General features: G+C 35.7%; 1 protein-coding gene across 2 annotated transcripts in view; it reads left to right on the plus strand.

Annotated features, from left to right (window-relative positions):
- Positions 1-18,343, plus strand: part of BRF1 (BRF1 general transcription factor IIIB subunit) — a 166,747-nt gene that overhangs the window by 23,149 nt on the left and 125,255 nt on the right. For both annotated transcript variants that reach the window (XR_011971825.1, XM_072629827.1), the window contains exons 2-3: positions 3,903-3,983; positions 8,592-8,765. Coding sequence is in view for 1 of the 2 variants with exons in the window: in XM_072629827.1 (XP_072485928.1) it covers positions 3,903-3,983; positions 8,592-8,765 (255 nt within the window). In the remaining variant the exon portion in view is untranslated. The remainder of the gene's footprint in view (positions 1-3,902; positions 3,984-8,591; positions 8,766-18,343) is intronic.

Consider the following 18,343-nt stretch of genomic DNA (forward strand, 5'->3'; position numbering starts at 1 on the left):
AGTCGTGTTGTGTAAGACTAACTATATTTCCCTCCATCCTATCCGGCCCCCCATTTCTTCCATTCTCTCTTTTGACTCTGTCCCTCCCCTAGAGTGTTGACTTCTAATTGCTCCCTCCTCTCATTGCCCTCCCATCATCCCCCCGACCCTGCTTATCCCCTTCTCTCCCATTTTCCTGTATTGTAAGATAGGTTTTTATACCAATATGAGTGTGCATTTTATTACTTCCTTTAGTTGAATGTGATGAGAGTAAGCTTCGTGTTTTTTCTCTCACCTTCCCCCTTTTTCCCTCCACTGAAAAAGTCTTTAACCTTTCTCTTTTATGAGAGATAATTTGCCCCATTCCATTTCTCCCTTTCTCCTCCCAGTATATTTCTCTCTCACCCCTTAATTTCATTTTTTTAAGATATGATCCCATCCTATTCAGTTCACATTGTGCACTCTCTCTCTCTTTCTGTGTGTGTGTGTGTGTGTGTGTGTGTGTGTGTGTGTGTGTGTGTGTGTGTAATCCCACCAACTACCCAGATACTGAAAAAAGTTTCAAGAGTTACAAATATTGTCTTTCCATGTAGGAATGTAAACAGTTCAACTTTAGTAAGTCCTTTATGATTTCTCTTTCCTGTTTACCTTTTCATGCTTCTCTTGATTCTTGTGTTTGAAAGTCAGATTTTCTTTTCAGCTCTGGCCTTTTCATCAAGAATCAAGAAAGTCCTCTATTTCATTGAAAGACCATTTTTCCCCCTTAAGTATTATACTCAGTTTTGCTGGGTAGGTGATTCTTGGTTTTAGTCCTAGTTCCTTTGACTTCTGGAATATCATATTCCATGCCCTTCAATCCCTTCATGTAGAAGCTGCTAGATCTTGTGTTATCCTGATTGTATTTCCACAATACTTCAATTGTTTCTTTCTAGCTGCTTGCAATATTTTCTCCTTGACCTGGGAACTCTGATATTTGGCCACAATGTTCCTAGGAGTTTCTTTTTTTTTTTAATCTCTTTCAGGTGATCAGTGGATTCTTTCAATATTTATTTTGCCCCCTGGTTCTAGAATATCAGAGTAATTTTCTTTGATAATTACCTGAAAGATGATGTCTAGGCTCTTTTTTGATCATGGCTTTCAGGTAGTCTCATAATTTTTAAATTGTCTCTCCTGGATCTATTTTCCAGGTCAGTTGTTTTTCCAATGAGATATTTCACGTTATCTTCCATTTTTTCATTGTTTTGGTTTTGTTTTGTGATTTCTTGGTTTCTCATAAAGTCATTAGCCTCCATCTGTTCCATTCTAATTTTTAAAGAAGTATTTTCTTCAGTGAGCCTTTGAACCTCCTTTTCTATTTGGCTAATTCTACTTTTTAAATCATTCTTCTCCTCATTGACTTTTTGAACCTCTTTTGCCAATTGAGTTAGCCTATTCTGAAAGGTGTTATTTTCTTCAGCATTTTTTGGGGTCTCCTTTAGCAAGATATTGACCTGCTTTTCTTTCATCTCTCTCATTTCTCTTCCCAGTTTTTCCTCCACCTCTCTTACTTGATTTTTAAAATCCTTTTTGAGCTCTTCCATGGCCTGAGACCATTGAATATTTATTTTGGATGTTTGGTATAGAGAAGCCTTGACTTTTATGTCTTTCCCTGATGGTAAGCATTGTTCTTCCTCACCTAAAAGGATGGGAGAAGATATCTGTTCACCAAGAAAGTAATCTTCTATGGTCTTATTTTTTTTTCCCTTTTTTGGGCATTTTCCCAACCAGTTACTTGACTTTTGGGTCCTTTGTCAAGAGTAGGGTATACTCTGGGAATCTGTAAAATCTAAGTTCCTCCAAGGTGGCACAATCAAGTGTGTCTACTGGTCTGGGAGTGGGGAGAGATTTTTGTGCCCAGAATCTTAGCAGTTTCCTCTCTACAGTCACCTTGTCTCCAGTTCCATAGCCATTCAGTGTGAGATAAAGATCAGCTCCCTCAGAGCCTGTACACAGGACTGAGGTAAGAATGGGCTGCTCAGTGCCCCCAGGGTTTTTAACGATCCAACAGTGGATGTGGGCTGCTGTAGGGGCTTCCATGGGAACTGCTGCCTGCCTGATATGGCCTCTGCGGCTGCTGCCTAAGGCCAGAGCTATGGGAAGGCCCTTCTCCCTTCCCGGCCAGCTGAAAAAACCCTGTCACTGACCTTTGATGCCTGTGGGTTGAGGGATCTGCGAACCCGCTGCAGCTGCGACTGGAGATTCCACCCCTGAGGTGTCCTCCTCCCACAGTCGCGCTGTACCATGCGATGCCATGCCGCACGGCCAAGGCTGGGCTGGGCTTCGCTCCGTGTCTGGTGCAACCAACGTTTCCTGTGGGCCTTTCACATCACCCTGGGCTGGAAATCTCCTCCACTCTGTTGTTCTCCACTTTTGCTGCTCCAAAATTTGTGGAGAGTCCCTCTCTACAGGTATTTTATGAGCTGTGTGGGGAGAGCCTGCATATGTGTGCCTTTCTACTCCACCATCTTGGCTCAGCTCCCGCAAGACTCATCTTCTTGAATTCAAATCTGGCCTTAGACACTTATCAGGTGCATGACCCTCGATAAGCCATTAACTCTGTTTGCCTCAGTTTCTTCATTTTGAAAATGAGTTGGAGAAGGAAATGGCAAACCACTCTAGTATCTTTGCTAAGACAACCCCAAAAGGGATCATAAAAAGTTGTATACAACCAAAAATCACTGAACATGCCACATTTAAATACTGTACCTTCTACTTACCATTTATGTGACATGCGTAAATAACATCTTTGGGTATTAGTTTCCTAGTAAAATTTGGGATGTGGCCTAGATTGATGATGTCAGAGTCAAATATAAACAGATCTCTGTGGGCTACATATTGACTTAGAAAACCACAAATTAACATCATCTATGTTTTGTTATATTTAATTTTGTTAAAATTTCCCTATTACACTTTTATTCTCGAGCATTGAGTTTTACAGTTGGGTTGCCTAAGCACCTGGCATAGGTGCCTTTGATACCTGAAGTAGATGATATATAAGGTTCCATCTTCCAACTCAAATCCTGTTATCCTATAAATGCATTTATAATTCTATGAACTATGTAGTAGACCAGTTTGATTAGATTAGAGGAATTTTATTGAGGAGCACAGTGGTGGGAGATAAGGCTCAAAAGATAGGAACTCTATTGTGGACGTTCAGTTATAGGATGAATGCTGTCAATGTATTTGAGGAGTAGAGGGTAAGGAATGGAGTTAGAATTAGGTATGATTTTTAAAAATCAATTCTTTTAGAAGACTTCTTTTTCTTCCCCCATTCCATGATGCCTCAGTGTGTGTGTGTGTGTGTGTGTGTGTGTGTGTGTGTGTGTGTGTGTGTGTGTGTGTGATAACCAGATGGAAGCCTCTACCTCAAACTCTGAATGACCATATTGAAAGTCATTTCCTAGCAGCTTTTCCCAAGTGGGCTCTTTTTGAGAATGGAGAAACTCATCTTCCAGTTAACTGGGTTTAATAATACCTGGATTAATCTGGATTATTTGATAGATGACTTTACAAACTACCTTTTATTTTGCCTCTCTAGTCAACTAAGTAGTATAGTGTTGGGCCGGGAGTTAGGAAGACTAAGTTCAAATCTGGCTTCGGACATTAACTAGTTGTGTGACCCAGAGCAAGTCACTTAGTCCTGTTTACCTCAGTTTCTTCATCTGTAAAATGAGCTGGAGAGGGAAATGGTAAACCACTCCAATATATTTGCCAAGAAAACTCTAGATAGGGACACAAAAAAGTTAGGCATGAGTAAAATGACTGAACAACAATCTTTTGTGGTTTAAGAGAATATTGAGCCAAATGCAATGGAAAAATCATAGCATTGGTATTACAGAGTATTTTATATCTTCAGTAATTTCTTCTAATTTCTATGTTTATAGGTGCAGGCAAAATTCCATCAGTAGGAGGAGGCTTCCATGTGAACCTGGGAAAGGAATCCAGAGCTCAGACTCTTCAAAATGGTACCTGTTCCTCTTGAATTTGAGTGCTAGTTTATATTAATATTAAGATACCCTAGAGGAGTGAGCTCCTAATTATATATATGCACCAGTGGAGGAGAGTATTGGTTTTGATAACAGCAAAATGTGGACAATTGATCCAGCAGGTTGGTAGCTATGAATTATTTCTCCTAAAAGTAATTTTCATTGTTGATAATCAGCAGTTGCCCATTGTTGCACATATGCTATATTTTTGAAAAAGTATGCCATAAGCTGTTTGAACCTTTTAAATTTCCATTTGTTTAAATATTAGATACCATAACTGATTATAGCTTACAGAGTGCTTTTTTCCCAAAGAGCCCTGTGAGGTACATAGTACAGGCAGAGACCTCTTTCAAACTTGACATGAAATCATTAATGATTATTCTTTTGTGTTGAGGAGGGATGGTATGTTGGTTGGATTTGGGGTTGCTTGGAAAAGAATTTCAGAGAGCAGGTTTGTCTCTTTGTCAGAGCAAGATTTATTATACACAACAGGGCAGGCTTAGTTCTTAAAGGACCAATAGCATACAGAACTAAAAGACGCATATTTATGCATGAATTCTGGGCATTTTACCATGAGCTGATGTTACAGGTTGTGCAGGTTCTTGCACAATTTCTTGATGGGGGGGGCAACGTTAGGGGCATGAGCATAGATGTGGGTTTTACACATGGTTGTGGGCTGGAGTCTTTTAGCAAGAAAAACAATTCCAAGAATGGGTCTTTTGGCAAGAAAAATTATTCTAGGAATTATAAAAGCAGTTTGTACAAAATATAATTATATATGTGAAACCACAAGACCATTACGTAGTAAGCTGTTAAAACAAAGACTCATCACTGACCCCAAACACCCCACCCCAGTTGCTAGGGTATCTGCTGTTGCTGGGCAAAAGTCAGAAAAACTCACCCCACTCCCCTCTGTTTGCTGGGGTATCTACTGTTGCTGGGCAAAAGACTAGGCAGAAGTCAGAACTCCATCATTTTGCATTGGTCATTCAACCACTCCTGAATACATCTAATTGTACTCTCCAAATAATCTAATTTAGTGCTGTTCCAGTTAAACCGCTAAAGGAATATTTCATAGAACTAGACAAAATAATAAAATTAATTTGGAAGATTAATGAGATCTAGAGTCTTTAGGGAGTTAATAAAATAAAGTAGGAATGGAGTATAACATTTCCAGACCTTATATTATATATTTTAAAGTATTTATGTTCTAAAAAATTTTTAAAAGATCAGTAGGACAGACTAAAAAAGGAGGAATTGGGAACAATTTTAATTCAACGACCTGGTGTTTGATAACTTGGGAGCAACATTTTTGGGGGAAAGAATCCTATTTTTGACCAGTGCTGTTGGGTAAGCTGTAAAGTTGTTTGGCAGAAAGTAGTTTTAGACTTATACTTTATACCACATAATGTCTCTCCCTATCAAAACATAAGCTCCTTAAGTACAGGGTCTATCCTTGCTTGTATTTTTATTTGCATACTCAATACAGTGTTTGGTAAATAGTAAGTGTTTAATAAATTATTTTCATATAACACTGTAAATACAAAGCAGATATTTGACCTAAATACTAAAAATCACATCGTGAAAATCTAGGTGACAGGTAGATCAGGTACCTTTCAATGCCTTAAGGGGATTGTTACCCAAAGAATTGAAAGAGGTATATGATTTTATATATGGAGATAGATAGATAATCCCAAAAGCCATTCACCAATGAATAAGCAGTGAGTGCATATGAACAATCAGTTTTGAAAAGAAGAATTACAAACTTTGAAGAACCATTTGACCTATTGCCCAAAATCAGTAATAAGAGATATATGCTAAAGTACTGGAGATACAAAGAAACAGCAAAAGCAGTCCCACGCAAATAGCTTATATTTTAGTGGGTGTGATAACATGTATAGTTGGATACATACAACATACATGGAAAATAATGTTAGAAGAAAGGCACTTAAAGCTGAGGGCCACAGAAAAACCTCCTTGTAGAAGGTAGTATTTTAAATGAATCTTGAGGGCAAGGATTTTTAGAGGTGAAAGTAAAGAAGGCATTAGGGAAAGCTAGGGAAAAGGCATGGAGATGGGATACAAAGCAGAGTATGTGAATTGTAGCAAGTGGACCAGTATGGTTGAGCCATGGAATGTGTGTAGTAGGAGGAACAATATGCAAAACAACAAAAAAACCCTAAAAAATTGGAAGGTAAGATGTGCCAGGTTATAAAGAGCTTTAAGTACCAAATAAAGCATTTTATATTTAATTTTAGAGGTAATAGGAAAGCACTGTAGTTTATTGAGTAGGAGCTTGATATAGACCTGTGCTTTAGGAAAATCATTCTGGTGGCTTTGTGGAGGATGTATTGGAAAACATTTGAGCCAAGGAGACCAATTAGAAACTTCAAGAAGTAATAAAGACCTGAATTAAGGTGATATCAGAGTGGACAGAAGAGGATGTATAAGAGAGCTGTTGAGTACATGAGAATTTTTGTAACTGATTGAGGAGTCAAGGATGACACAAGGGTTGAGTACCTGGCACACAAAAAGAATATTGGTGTAATATGGAAGTAATATTGAAGGTTTGGAAGAGGGAAAGGTTGAGGGAGGAAAATAGTGAGTTTTGTTTTGGATTTAGTGAGATTAAGGTACCTGTAAGATACCTGTTCAAATGTCAGATATTCAGTTGGTGATACAAGACTGGAACTTAGGAAATAAACTAGGATCAGATATGTATCTATATATAGCTAGCTAGCTCACTAGATATCTACAAATCCTTTGCATAAAGATGATAATTAAACATAGGAGAATTGATGAGATCACCAAGTAAGGGAGATAAAGGAAGAAAAAGAAGAGGGCCTAGGAAAGAATCTTGAGGATGAGATGGATGAAGATTCAGCAAAGGAGATGGAAGAGGAATGGTTGAACAGGGTCAGAGGAGAACCAGGAGACTGGGATGTCCAAAAAAGAAAAGACTAGAAAAAAGATTTTCTGGGAGGAGGTGGACTGTTGTGTCAGATACTGCAGAAGAATACAAAGGGATGAAGTTTGAGGAGTAGCATTACATTTGGTAATTAGGAGATCACTGATAATTTTAGAGAAAACACTTTCAGTTGAAGAAGTTGGAACAGATGGCCAAGGTTTTAGAAGAGTACAAGGAGAGGAAATTCAGTCATCTAGTATTGAAGACTGTCTCAAGGATATACGTGAGAAGAGGAGAGAAAGCCAATCTAGTGAGAGTTTCCTGAAGATAGGAGACATGTTTTTAGGCAGTCAGGGAAAGAGCCAGTAGTTAGGATAGAGAGAAATCAAAGATTATAAATTGGGAGTGATAGTTTGGTAAATCTGCTACACAAAATAAAAGGTGAAAGGATCAATGGTCCATGAAGAGGTTGGTCTTAGCAAGGTGAAGAACCACCTCTGGTTTGAAACTTGACATTAAAAAACTAACATCTTAACAACTGATCCCATCACTTCCTGGCAAATAGAGGGAGAAGATATAGAAGTAGTATCATATTTTATATTTTTGGGCTCAAAGATCACTGCAGACAGTGATTGCAGCCATGAAATTAAGATGTATACTCTTTGGAAGAAAAGCTGTGGCAAATCTGGACTGCATATACTAAAAAGAAGAGATATCACCTTGCTGACAAAAGTCCATGTAGTCAAAGCTATGGTTTTTCCAGTAGCAATGTATAACTGTAAGAATTGGATTGTAAGGGAAGCTGAGTGCCTCAGAGTTGATGATGCTTTCAAATTGTGGTGCTGAGGAAGACTTGAGAGTCCCTTGGATAGCAAAGAGATCAAAGCAGTCAGTTCTTAAAGAAATCCATTCAGATTATTCATTGGAGGGTCAAATAGATACTTTGGCCACATGATGAAAAGATAGGACTCATTGGAAAAGCCCCTGGTGTCGGAAAAGATTGAAGTGAAAAGAAGAGGATGGCAGAGGATGAGATGGGTAGATAGTATCATGGAAACAACAAATATTAACTTGGATAGACTTTGAGAGATAGTGGAGGATAGAAGGGCCTGGTATGCCATAGGGTCATGAAAAGTCAGACACGACTGAATGACTAAACAACAACAGAAATAAAGTAGATATTCATCAGTTGAAGAATGGCTAATTCAGTTATGTTAATAATGTAATTGTTGACATGAATGTAACATGTTCTGTAAGAAAAATTCAGAGAAGCGTGGATAGATTCAAATGAACTGATGCAAAGTGCAATAATGAGAAGCAGGAAAATAGCCAACAGAACAGGTTCTATGAAAATGGGAAGAAAAACAAAAACTGTAAAATTCAGTGCTCTGTAATTATAGTGACTAAATCATTATTCATTAAAAGTAGTGAATTCTGAGTGCAGAACATTGTAGATACCTCTTGCAATTATTAATTATGTTAAATGTGATTTGACAAATAAACTTGTACAATTTTACATAAGTTCAGAAGATGTATTTTATTCTTAGATCATAATTGTTGGATTGGTCACATCTTTTTTTTGAAAATTAAATTGGTATAAAATCTAAGGCTTTTTCAATAAAATTGTGATGAGTTAAATGCAAAATTATGTTTTCTAATTTTTTAAACTTATTTTCTAGGCAAGCGTCAGATTCATCACTTGGGAAATCAGTTACAATTAAATCAACATTGCCTTGATACAGCATTTAACTTCTTCAAGATGGCAGTGAGCAAGCATCTTACACGTGGAAGAAAAATGGCACATGTCATTGCTGCATGTCTTTACTTGGTGTGCCGCACCGAAGGAACACCTCGTATCCTTTCAGTTGCAAAATGTTATTTATTTTTTGTATTTTTCAGTAACTTTTTCCTAAACACTGAATACACCAATTAAAATTACTTTTTGTTTATCCTTAAGTGAAAATTGAATCTCAGGTCTCATTTCCCCTTGCCTGGAGGTCTTCTAGCAGAGATTAGATAACCACTTACCATTTCATAGAGAATTCCTGTTCATTTACGGATTAGATATGGTAACCTCTGAGATTCCTTCCATTTCTAGAATTTAGAGATTCTCTGTTTCTGAATTTGATATAGTACTTCAGTGAAATGTGTACAGTTGCGAAGATGAAAGTCTACTTGTCTAAATTCTAAAAGGAGAACATTAGTCTTGTCAATTTCTAAAACCTAGAATGTATGCACGTTGTTTTCCCCAGTCCTCTTCCAGTGGCAGATGTTTTATAGATTATTGGCATAGTGCAAAGAGTTGGAATTAGATTTGGAAGCAGAGGATCTGAGTTAAAATCCTAGCTCTGACACTCACTAGCAGAATGACTGGACAATTCTTAAGTCTCTGTTTCCTCATTTGTAAAATAAGAAGGTTCAGGGAGATTCTCAGCCTTTAGCCTCTGAACTTGTTTTGTAAAGTATTTTGATAACTGTACTTCAGTTAGTCATTATTTATACTCTCTGCCAAGGACTGTGCTAAGTACAATTGAGTAGAATTGATTTCCTTTGTAATACAATATATCTTATTTTATGTATTTTAAAACATTTTGAAAAGGGGTCTATAGGTCTCTCCAGACTGCAGAAGAGAGTGGTCCATGACACAAAAAAATGTTAACAAACTAGCCTTGATAATCTCTCAGGTCTCTTCTAACTATCATCCTATTTAAGATTATGATGAGTAGAGAAGAATAACATTGCAGAATAGTCAGTTTCCAATATCATCTCTCCTTTCTCCATCCCCCATTACCTTATCTTATTTCCCTCATTATTCTCCCACCAGTGTCCCACTCTAAAACTGCCTGTCACTTCTGCTGTGTTTTCTAGAATACATATTTCATTGACAATAAACTAGATTTCATCTTAAACCTCTTCCTTTCCCACTCCATCTGTCTTCTGGCTCTCACTGGAGCCTAGATCCTTCTTGATGACACATATGTCCCTGGCTTTACTCTCAATCTCTGACTGAAGTTTTCACTTGCTTCCCACTAACACTTCCATGTGCTCCCTCTATCACTATAGAGATTCAGTGATCTCTCCTCCTTTGAGGTTCACTCAATCCATCTTATCACCCAACCAAAATTTTGATAGCTGTTTACTGACCTTCAGAATGCTTCTCTTTTTTCTCTCAACAAGTTCAGTGTCTGGTGCACAGTCTTTCTCTCCTCCTCATCTTCTGTCTTCATAGTAGGGGACTCAAGAGAGTGTCATACTGATACTCTCTCAAACACTCTGTGTCACAGTTACTCAATTTCCTCATTTCACATGACCTTTTCTCTTTTGCTCTTCAAATATACCCAAGGGGGAACAACCAAGATGGTAGTACCAGTGGGGAGCAGAGTTGAGATGGTTCAGTAGCAAGAAGAAATACCATGTGTTTCTCTCCTCCCCACCCCCATGCCCCCAAAACTTTCAGACAGATCTAGAAAATGTATCAGAACAAATTCTGATGAAGTCAAAACATGTAATAGTCACTTTTCTAGCCCAAGTAGGTATAGGGAGACATAGAATGAGATTTGTAGAGGAATAATGGGGGAGGGGGGGTTTGGCCAGGAGTATTCCTACAAAGGGAAAAGTTGTGTACCAGGGCAAGAGGAGATCCCACTATGACAAGAACAGTTGCCATCTAGCACTTTGGGACCCACAACCCAGTACTAGATTATAGATCCAAAGTGGATTGAGGAGGGGACCTGTGCCCAGAGTAAGAAACAGTTGGAGTTCCAGGCCTATGTACCAAAATAGGAGAAAGTTCAGAAGCATGCAGTAGGAGAAGGGTGGGGTCTCAATTCCAACTTTTATCCCAGTCTAAACTCTGCATACAAATAACTGGGACAGGAATCCCATAACAACGGGGAGCCTGCAGTATTGTCACTGAACTGTCAGAGCTTCTCATATGACTGATGCAGGCAGAGTCTGACAATAGTCTATTATTGCTCCAACTCAGACCCAGAACAGAAACTTGTAGTTTAAGGACTTATCCTGGGTCACACAGCCAGCATGAGTTATTGGTAGGACTTAAACCTAGGTCTTCCAGGTTGTAGGGGAGGCTTTTTATACATTCTGTTATACTACCTTCTGTACTACTTTTTTTTATATAAAAACTTATAATTACTAAACATAACACTCCAGGTTGTTTCAGTGTAACTTTGAAAGTCATATTGAAATAGAATCTGAGATGGCTGTTGAACAGAAATTAACCAAATTCCTTAAAGTTCTATTTCAGAGGAGGATGAATTCTGGTTTTTGGCAATATTTGTAGATCTACCAACTCTAGATCTCTGAAGGCAAATCATTGCACTTAAAGGGAATTATTATAACCTTTCTTTATAGTTTGGGGTGTGATGTTCAGGAAGAGGGAGCTGACCCAGATCTTTAGCAACTCTTTTGAACATCACTTTGTCCACCTACTTGTAGAGATTCTCTTGTCAAAACTCTATGAATAAGGAATTACAAACATAGTTTGGCTCAAAACCTTCCTTAGTAGGACAACATACAGGTTGGAAGGAAAAGTTTCAAGAAGTATGGCCTGATCTGGTGCAATGGTAAGATTAGTGGATTTGACTTTAAGCAGTACTATTTACAGGCACCACTTTGTTCACTTGTTGCATAACTAGATTTTCCAGTGAGATATTTCAGGTACTTTGTGATTGATTACTATAAGTTTTAGTAAATAGTCATCATTTTCAGTCAGATTGGTGAAGTCCCCCTAAATGAATTAATGATTAGTATGCAGCCTAGTTAAAAAAGGAAGAGCCCAACCCTAGAATCTATTAAATGCCCTGGAAGTTATAACTTTCTTTTTTGAAAAAATACTGAAATGTTTTCTCTTGGAGAGGTTGCAAGTAATTGAGTATTGGGTAATAATGAGCAAGAAGCTGGGTGTATTATGAATTACATCTTTATCAGACAAGTTTTCTTTCCTTCTTAGGAAAGAGATGAACATCTAAGAGATGGAATAAACATATTGGATCAAACCTTATATTGGATCAAAACAATGTCAGCCATTGTAACTAAGATAATATTATAAATAAAAATGACTTCTGTGTATTATATTTTTAAAAAGTACAAGTTCTGTGACCAAAGTGATGTCTGAGACCTTCCCATGAGAGACAGTGGAAAAAAGAAAGCTCTTGACAAACTGGCAAGGGGTTTACGAGAAAATTAAATAAAATTCAACAAAACAACCAGAAGGTGGGGCTATTACAATGTTTTGAATTTATTATGCACCTATTTTTAGACCTTTGAACCTATTCCAAAATAATATCTGTGGTTTCCTTAGAGATCTAGAAGGAACTTTAGAACTTAATCATAGGATTACAGGACTTAGAACTGGAAGGGATATTAGAGAACATCCCTTTTCTTTTTACACATCTAGAAATCTGCAAACAAAGGTCATAATTTTATGCCAAATTCAGCCTCAATGAGGAAAAAGCACCAAATTTATATCGTCAAATGATCCTGGGTTTGAACTCCAATACTTTAGAAAAAATTATCCAAGTAACCTTAGTTAGATCACGTAAACTTTCGGTACCACATTTTCCTTATTTGTCAAAAATGAGAGAAGATTAGACTAGAATCTTAAATACCTTTCAGCTTCACATCCCATGATCTATAAACTGAGTTTTCATGAGTCTTAGCCTGGGCTTCATCACTTTAATGTGCACTACTTTTATTCTAGAGCTATTTTTTCCATCAGTAGATTATATGCCAGAGATTTTTGTTAGTGAGACATGACTTATGTGGCATCAGCTATAAGAAAAAAATTGCACTAATTTTAAAAAAAATTCATTTCTTTAAGTGCCAATGATTTCATCTTATGGATCTCAGCTGTGCTTCCTGTCTTCCTGAGTTTAAATTCCTGAAAAAAACTGTTTAACCATTAGATAAACAGTTTTGTGTATTGAGCTAGGTTTCTCCTTTTATAGTAGTCATGTATCTTGTTGTCAGACCCATGCTCAAAATACTTACAAGTTGGTGGAACTTGTCAGAGCTTTTGATTGACTGGCATAGTCTTTGAATCTATTTAGAGGCATGATCATGCCTTCATTATGCCTCTTAGAAGGAATTTAATGGAATGTTTTTATATCTATTGTGATTAAAGGATAAATATATTGCCCAGTGTCTATAATGGAGAAGGTATATTTACAAGTTATGCTACCATAGAGTTTAAGAGAAAATTTTTGTGTGATTATAGCCATTCATAACTTTAAAATGCATTTGTGATTCCTAAAGCATGTTTGAATATCGTGTTGTTGTTGTTGGTCTTTCATAAATAATAAAGTGAAAATTTAGGCAATATTTACTAACTTATGTTAAGACCAAATGAAGGTAGATGTTTTTACCTGAATTACAGTTGTATTTGGGAAAAGAACTTTAAACATAATTCATGGATTTAGCAATTTTTCTTTCCTATTTCTCACATGAAGACACTATTGACCTTATGCCAAAATACACTTAAACAAAGACCAATTTATTTCCTTTCAGGAAGATAGCATATGGTGTGTTAGACTAGTTCTCAAACTTTTTGCAGTGGTAGGAACCTTTGTTTTTAAATAAATTTTTATTGATATCTTTTTTTCATCACCTCCATTTCCCATTGTATCTTTCCTTCTACTCCTTCCCAGAGAACCATCCCTTAGGGGTGTAGTTAGAACTTGTGATTTCATTGGTGTAGGGACTTAAAGGGGGTAGCTGCTTGGGAGGGAGTGAGGAAGAGATAAAATGGGAAATACAGCTCTGCATTTGTAATGACCAAGCTTGGTTCCAAAGAAGAGATGAGAAGACACTTTTCCCCCCCACTTCTTTGTGGTAGTCAGAAGCTATAGGTGTGGGAGACTATGTGTAACATAGTCTTTTCTGAAAAAATACTGAAATGTTTTCTCTTGGAGAGGTTGCAAGTAATTGAGTATTGGGTAAAAATGAGCAAGAAGCTGGGTGTATTATGAATTACATCTTTATCAGACAAGTTTTCTTTCCTTCTTAGGAAAGAGATGAACATCTAAGAGATGGAATAAACATATTGGATCAGGATGTTTATTTTTTTTTTTTTGGATACGTTGTTTAGTTTTTTGGAACTTTTTTTTTCTTTATTCTTTGTTATAAGGGATAAGCAATCAGCATGATGTTGTGGATGGAAAACTTTGGCAGCCCTGGGTGCAAATCCCACTTCTTATAATATATATATATTTGTTTTGTGACCTGGGCAAGTAATCTCTTAGTGTACCAGGCAACGAAGCCTATAAGTTGCAGAGAAGGTGCTGACTTGAACTGGTCAGCAAAACAGAAAAGCTATCCATAGATGTGAAAGATACATGATCTACTAATTCTCTTTTTTTAATGGTAAGTTCTTAAATATTCTGGTAATGAATTCATTTTGAATTTATTATAGAATTTTGTCCAAGATGTTGGTCATAAACATATTTCTACTAGTCTGCTTTCTTCTAGTAATTCTTGTTATATCCTTTTTTAGATTAATTTTTAGTTTTCAATATTCATTTTCATAAGATTTTGAATTCTACATTTTCTCCCCCTTCCTCTGCTCCCTCCTCCCCAAGACAATGTGCAGTCAGATATAGGCTAAAAGTATACATTCATATTAAATATATTTTCACATTAGTCATGTTATAAAGAAGAATTAGAATCACTAGGAAGAACCAAAAGAAAGAAGAAACAAAAAAAGAAAAAAAAGAGCAAATAGTATGCTTCGATCTGCATTCAGACTCCATAGTTATTTTTCTGGATGCAGATAGCACTTTTCATCATGAATCTTTTGGAGTTGTCTTAGATCTTTGCATGACTGAGGAAGAGCGAAGTCTCTCAAAGTTAGTCTTCACACAGTGTTGCTGCTACTGTGTGCAGTGTTCTTGTTCTGCTCACTTAACTAAGCATCATTTCATGTAAGACTTTCCAGGTTTTTCTGAAGTTTGCTTGCTCATCATTTCTTATGGAACAATAATATTCCATCATATTCATATACCACAGCGTGTTCAGCCATTCCCCAATTTCCAATTTTTGGCCACCACAAAAAGAGCTGCTGTAATTATTTTTTGTACGTAAGTCCTTTTCCCATTTGTATGATCTCTTTGGGATACAGACCTTAGAAGTGGTATTGCTGGGTGAAAGGGTATGCACATTCTTGTAGCCCTTTGGGCACAGTTCCAAATTGCTCTCCAGAATGTGTGGATCAGTTGACAACTCCACCAACAATGTATTAGTTTTCCAATTTTCCCACATCTTCTCCAACATTTATCATTTTCCTGTTTTGTCTGTCACCCAATTTGATAGGTGTGATGTGGTACCTCAGTTGTTTTGATTGGTGTTTCTTTAATCAACAGTAATTTAGAGCATTTTTTCCTATGACTAAATAAATAATGGAGTCTTCCTTAAAATTATAAGTAGCATCTATCTGAAAACTGCCTGTTTTTATCCTTTGACCATTTATCAGTTGGAGGATCACTTGTATTCTAATAAATTTGACTCAGTTCTCTATAAATTTTAAAAATGAAGCCTTTATCAGAGACCCTAGCTGTAAAATAATTTGCTTCCCAGCTTTCTGCTTCCCTTTTAATCTTAGTTGCATTAGCTTCGTGCAAAAACTTTTCAATTTAATGTATCCATTAATGTATTTTCAATTTAATGTATCCATTTACATTTACAGTTAATACTATCTAAATTAACTTATTTGCTACCATTCCAAACTATCAGAATTAGAAAAAATACCTCATATGGAGGTTAAAAAAAGTCTTTCTCAAGGGAAATAACAAAAAGATTGAAAAACAAAAGGGGCCTAGTACTGCTATTTGTCAAACTATGTTATAATGAATTCTCAAAATAATTTATAATAACTGGTTAAAAAATAGACTTGATTAGTGTAATAGATTATGTACAGAAGTAATATCTCTCCAGAATAGTTGGATCAGTTTACAACTCTGCCAATAGTGCATTAGTATCCCACTCTTCCCACATCCCCTCCAACATTTATCATTTTCTTTTTCTGTCATACCAATCTGATAGGTACCAGAAGTATTGCTTCGGAGGTGCTTTAAATAATATTTCTATAATCTGTAGTCATTTAGAGCATTTTTTTATTTGATTATAGATAGCTTTGATTTCTTCATCTGAAAACTGCCTGTTCATATCCTTTGACCATTTATCAATTGGGAAATAACTTTTATTCTTTTATGTTTGCCACAGTTCTCTATATATTTGAGAAATGAGACCTTTATCAGAGACACTTGCTGTAAAGATTGTTTCCCAGCTTTTTGTTTTTCTTCTAATCTTGGTTTTGTTTGGTTTGTGCAAAACCTAATTCAATGTAATCAAAATTATCCATTTTACATTCTGTAATGTTCTCTATCTCTTATTTGTTCATAAATTCTTACTTTCTACATAGATATGAAAGGTCTATTCCTTCCTCTTCTACTTTCCTTATAGTATCACCTTTATCATGTGCCTATTTTGTCTTTATTTTGGTACGTGATGTGAGATATTGGTTTACCTTGTTTCTACTATGCTATTTTCCACTTTTTTCTAGCAGTTTTTATCAGATACTAAGTTCTTATTCCAAAAGCTCGAGTCTTTGGGTTTATCAAATACTAGACTACTACAGTACTGTGTCTTGTGTACCTAATATATTCCATTGATTTACCACTCAGTTTTTTTAGTTAATACCAGATAGTTTTGGTGACTGTTGCTTTATAATATAGTTTTAAATCTGGTAGGGCAAGGCTTCCTTCCTTTGCATTTTTTTCATTAATTCCCTTGATTTTCTTGACCATTTGTTCTTTCAGATTAAATTGTTATTATTTTTAGCTGAGTAAAATAATTTTTGGTAGTTTGATTGGTATAGCACTGAATAAGTAAATTAAGTAGAATTGTAATTTTTATGACACTGGCTTGGTTAACCCTTGAGCAGCTGATATTTTTCCAGTTGTTTAACTGACTTTTATTTGTGTGAAACATGTTTTGTAATTGTGTTTATATAGTTCTTGGGTTTGTCTTGGCAGGTAGACTTCCAAGTACTTTATATTGTTTACAGTTATTTTAAATGGAATCTTTCTATCTCTTGCTGTTGGGCTGTGTTGATAATATATAGAAATACCGATGATTTATGTGGGTTTATTTTATAGCCTGCAACTTTGTTAAATTTCTTGATTATTTTCATCTAAGTTTTTAATTGATTCTCTAAGAATACCTTCATCTCATTTGCAAAGAGTGATAGTTTTGCTTCTTTTTTTCCTATTCTAATTCCTTCATTTTTTTTTTTTATTGCTAACACTAACATTCCTAATACAATGTTTAATAATAGGGCATGGAATGATGGACATCCTTACTTCATCCTTGATCTTATTGGGAAAGTTTCTAGCTTATCCTCATTAAAGATAAAGCTTGCTGATTGTTTTAGATAGATGCTACTTAACATTTTAAGGAAAGCTACATTTATTCCTATACTCTCTAGTGTTTTTTAAATAGTAATATGTACTATATTTTGCCAAAAGCTTTTTCTGCATCTATTGGGATAAGCGTATGATTTCTGTTGGTTTTGTTACTGATTTGGTCAATTATACTGACAGTTTTCATAATAATGAACCAACCCTACATTCCTGGTATAAATATATCCTTGTGATATATTGCTACAGTCTTCTTCCTTACATTTTATTTAAAATTTTTGCATCAGTATTCATTAGGGATATTGGTTTATAGTTTTCTTTCTCTGTTTCTTCCTGCTTTAGTTATCATTTCATATAAAAAGAATTTGGTAGGACTCCTTCTTTGCCTTTTTCCCCAAATATTTTATGTAGTATTGGAATTAATTGTTCTTTAAATGTTTGATAGAATTCACTTGTGAATCCATCTTGGCCCTGGGGATTTTTGCTTTAGTTTCTTCTTCACTGGTGATGAATTTACCCTTTTCATTTTTGATACTGGTAATTTGGTTTTCTTTCTCTTTTTAATAAAATTAGCCAATGGTTTATCTATTTTATTTTTTTCCATAAAACCAGCTCTTAGTCTTATTTATTAATTCATTGATTTTCTTACTTTCAATTTTGTTAATTTTTGATTTTCAGGATTTCCAATTTGTTGTTTAATTAGGAATTTTAAATTGTTTATTTTGCTAGTTTTTAGTTGCATGCCCAATACATTGATCAGTTTTTTCTCTATTTTACTGAATTTTATTTAACTTAATTATTTAAATTAGCATTTAGAGGTGTAAAATTTTCCCTAAGTACTGCATTGACTGCATCCCATAAATTTTGGTATGTTGTCTCATTATTGTCATTCTCTTTGATGAAGTTATAGATTGCTTTTGTGATCTGTTCTTTGACCCTCTCTTTCTTTAGGATTAGATTATTAATTTTCCAATTCATTTTTAAACCCTTTCCATGAACAT

The sequence above is a fragment of the Notamacropus eugenii genome, chromosome 1, assembly GCF_028372415.1.
Source record: "Notamacropus eugenii isolate mMacEug1 chromosome 1, mMacEug1.pri_v2, whole genome shotgun sequence".
Lineage (NCBI taxonomy): Eukaryota > Metazoa > Chordata > Mammalia > Diprotodontia > Macropodidae > Notamacropus > Notamacropus eugenii.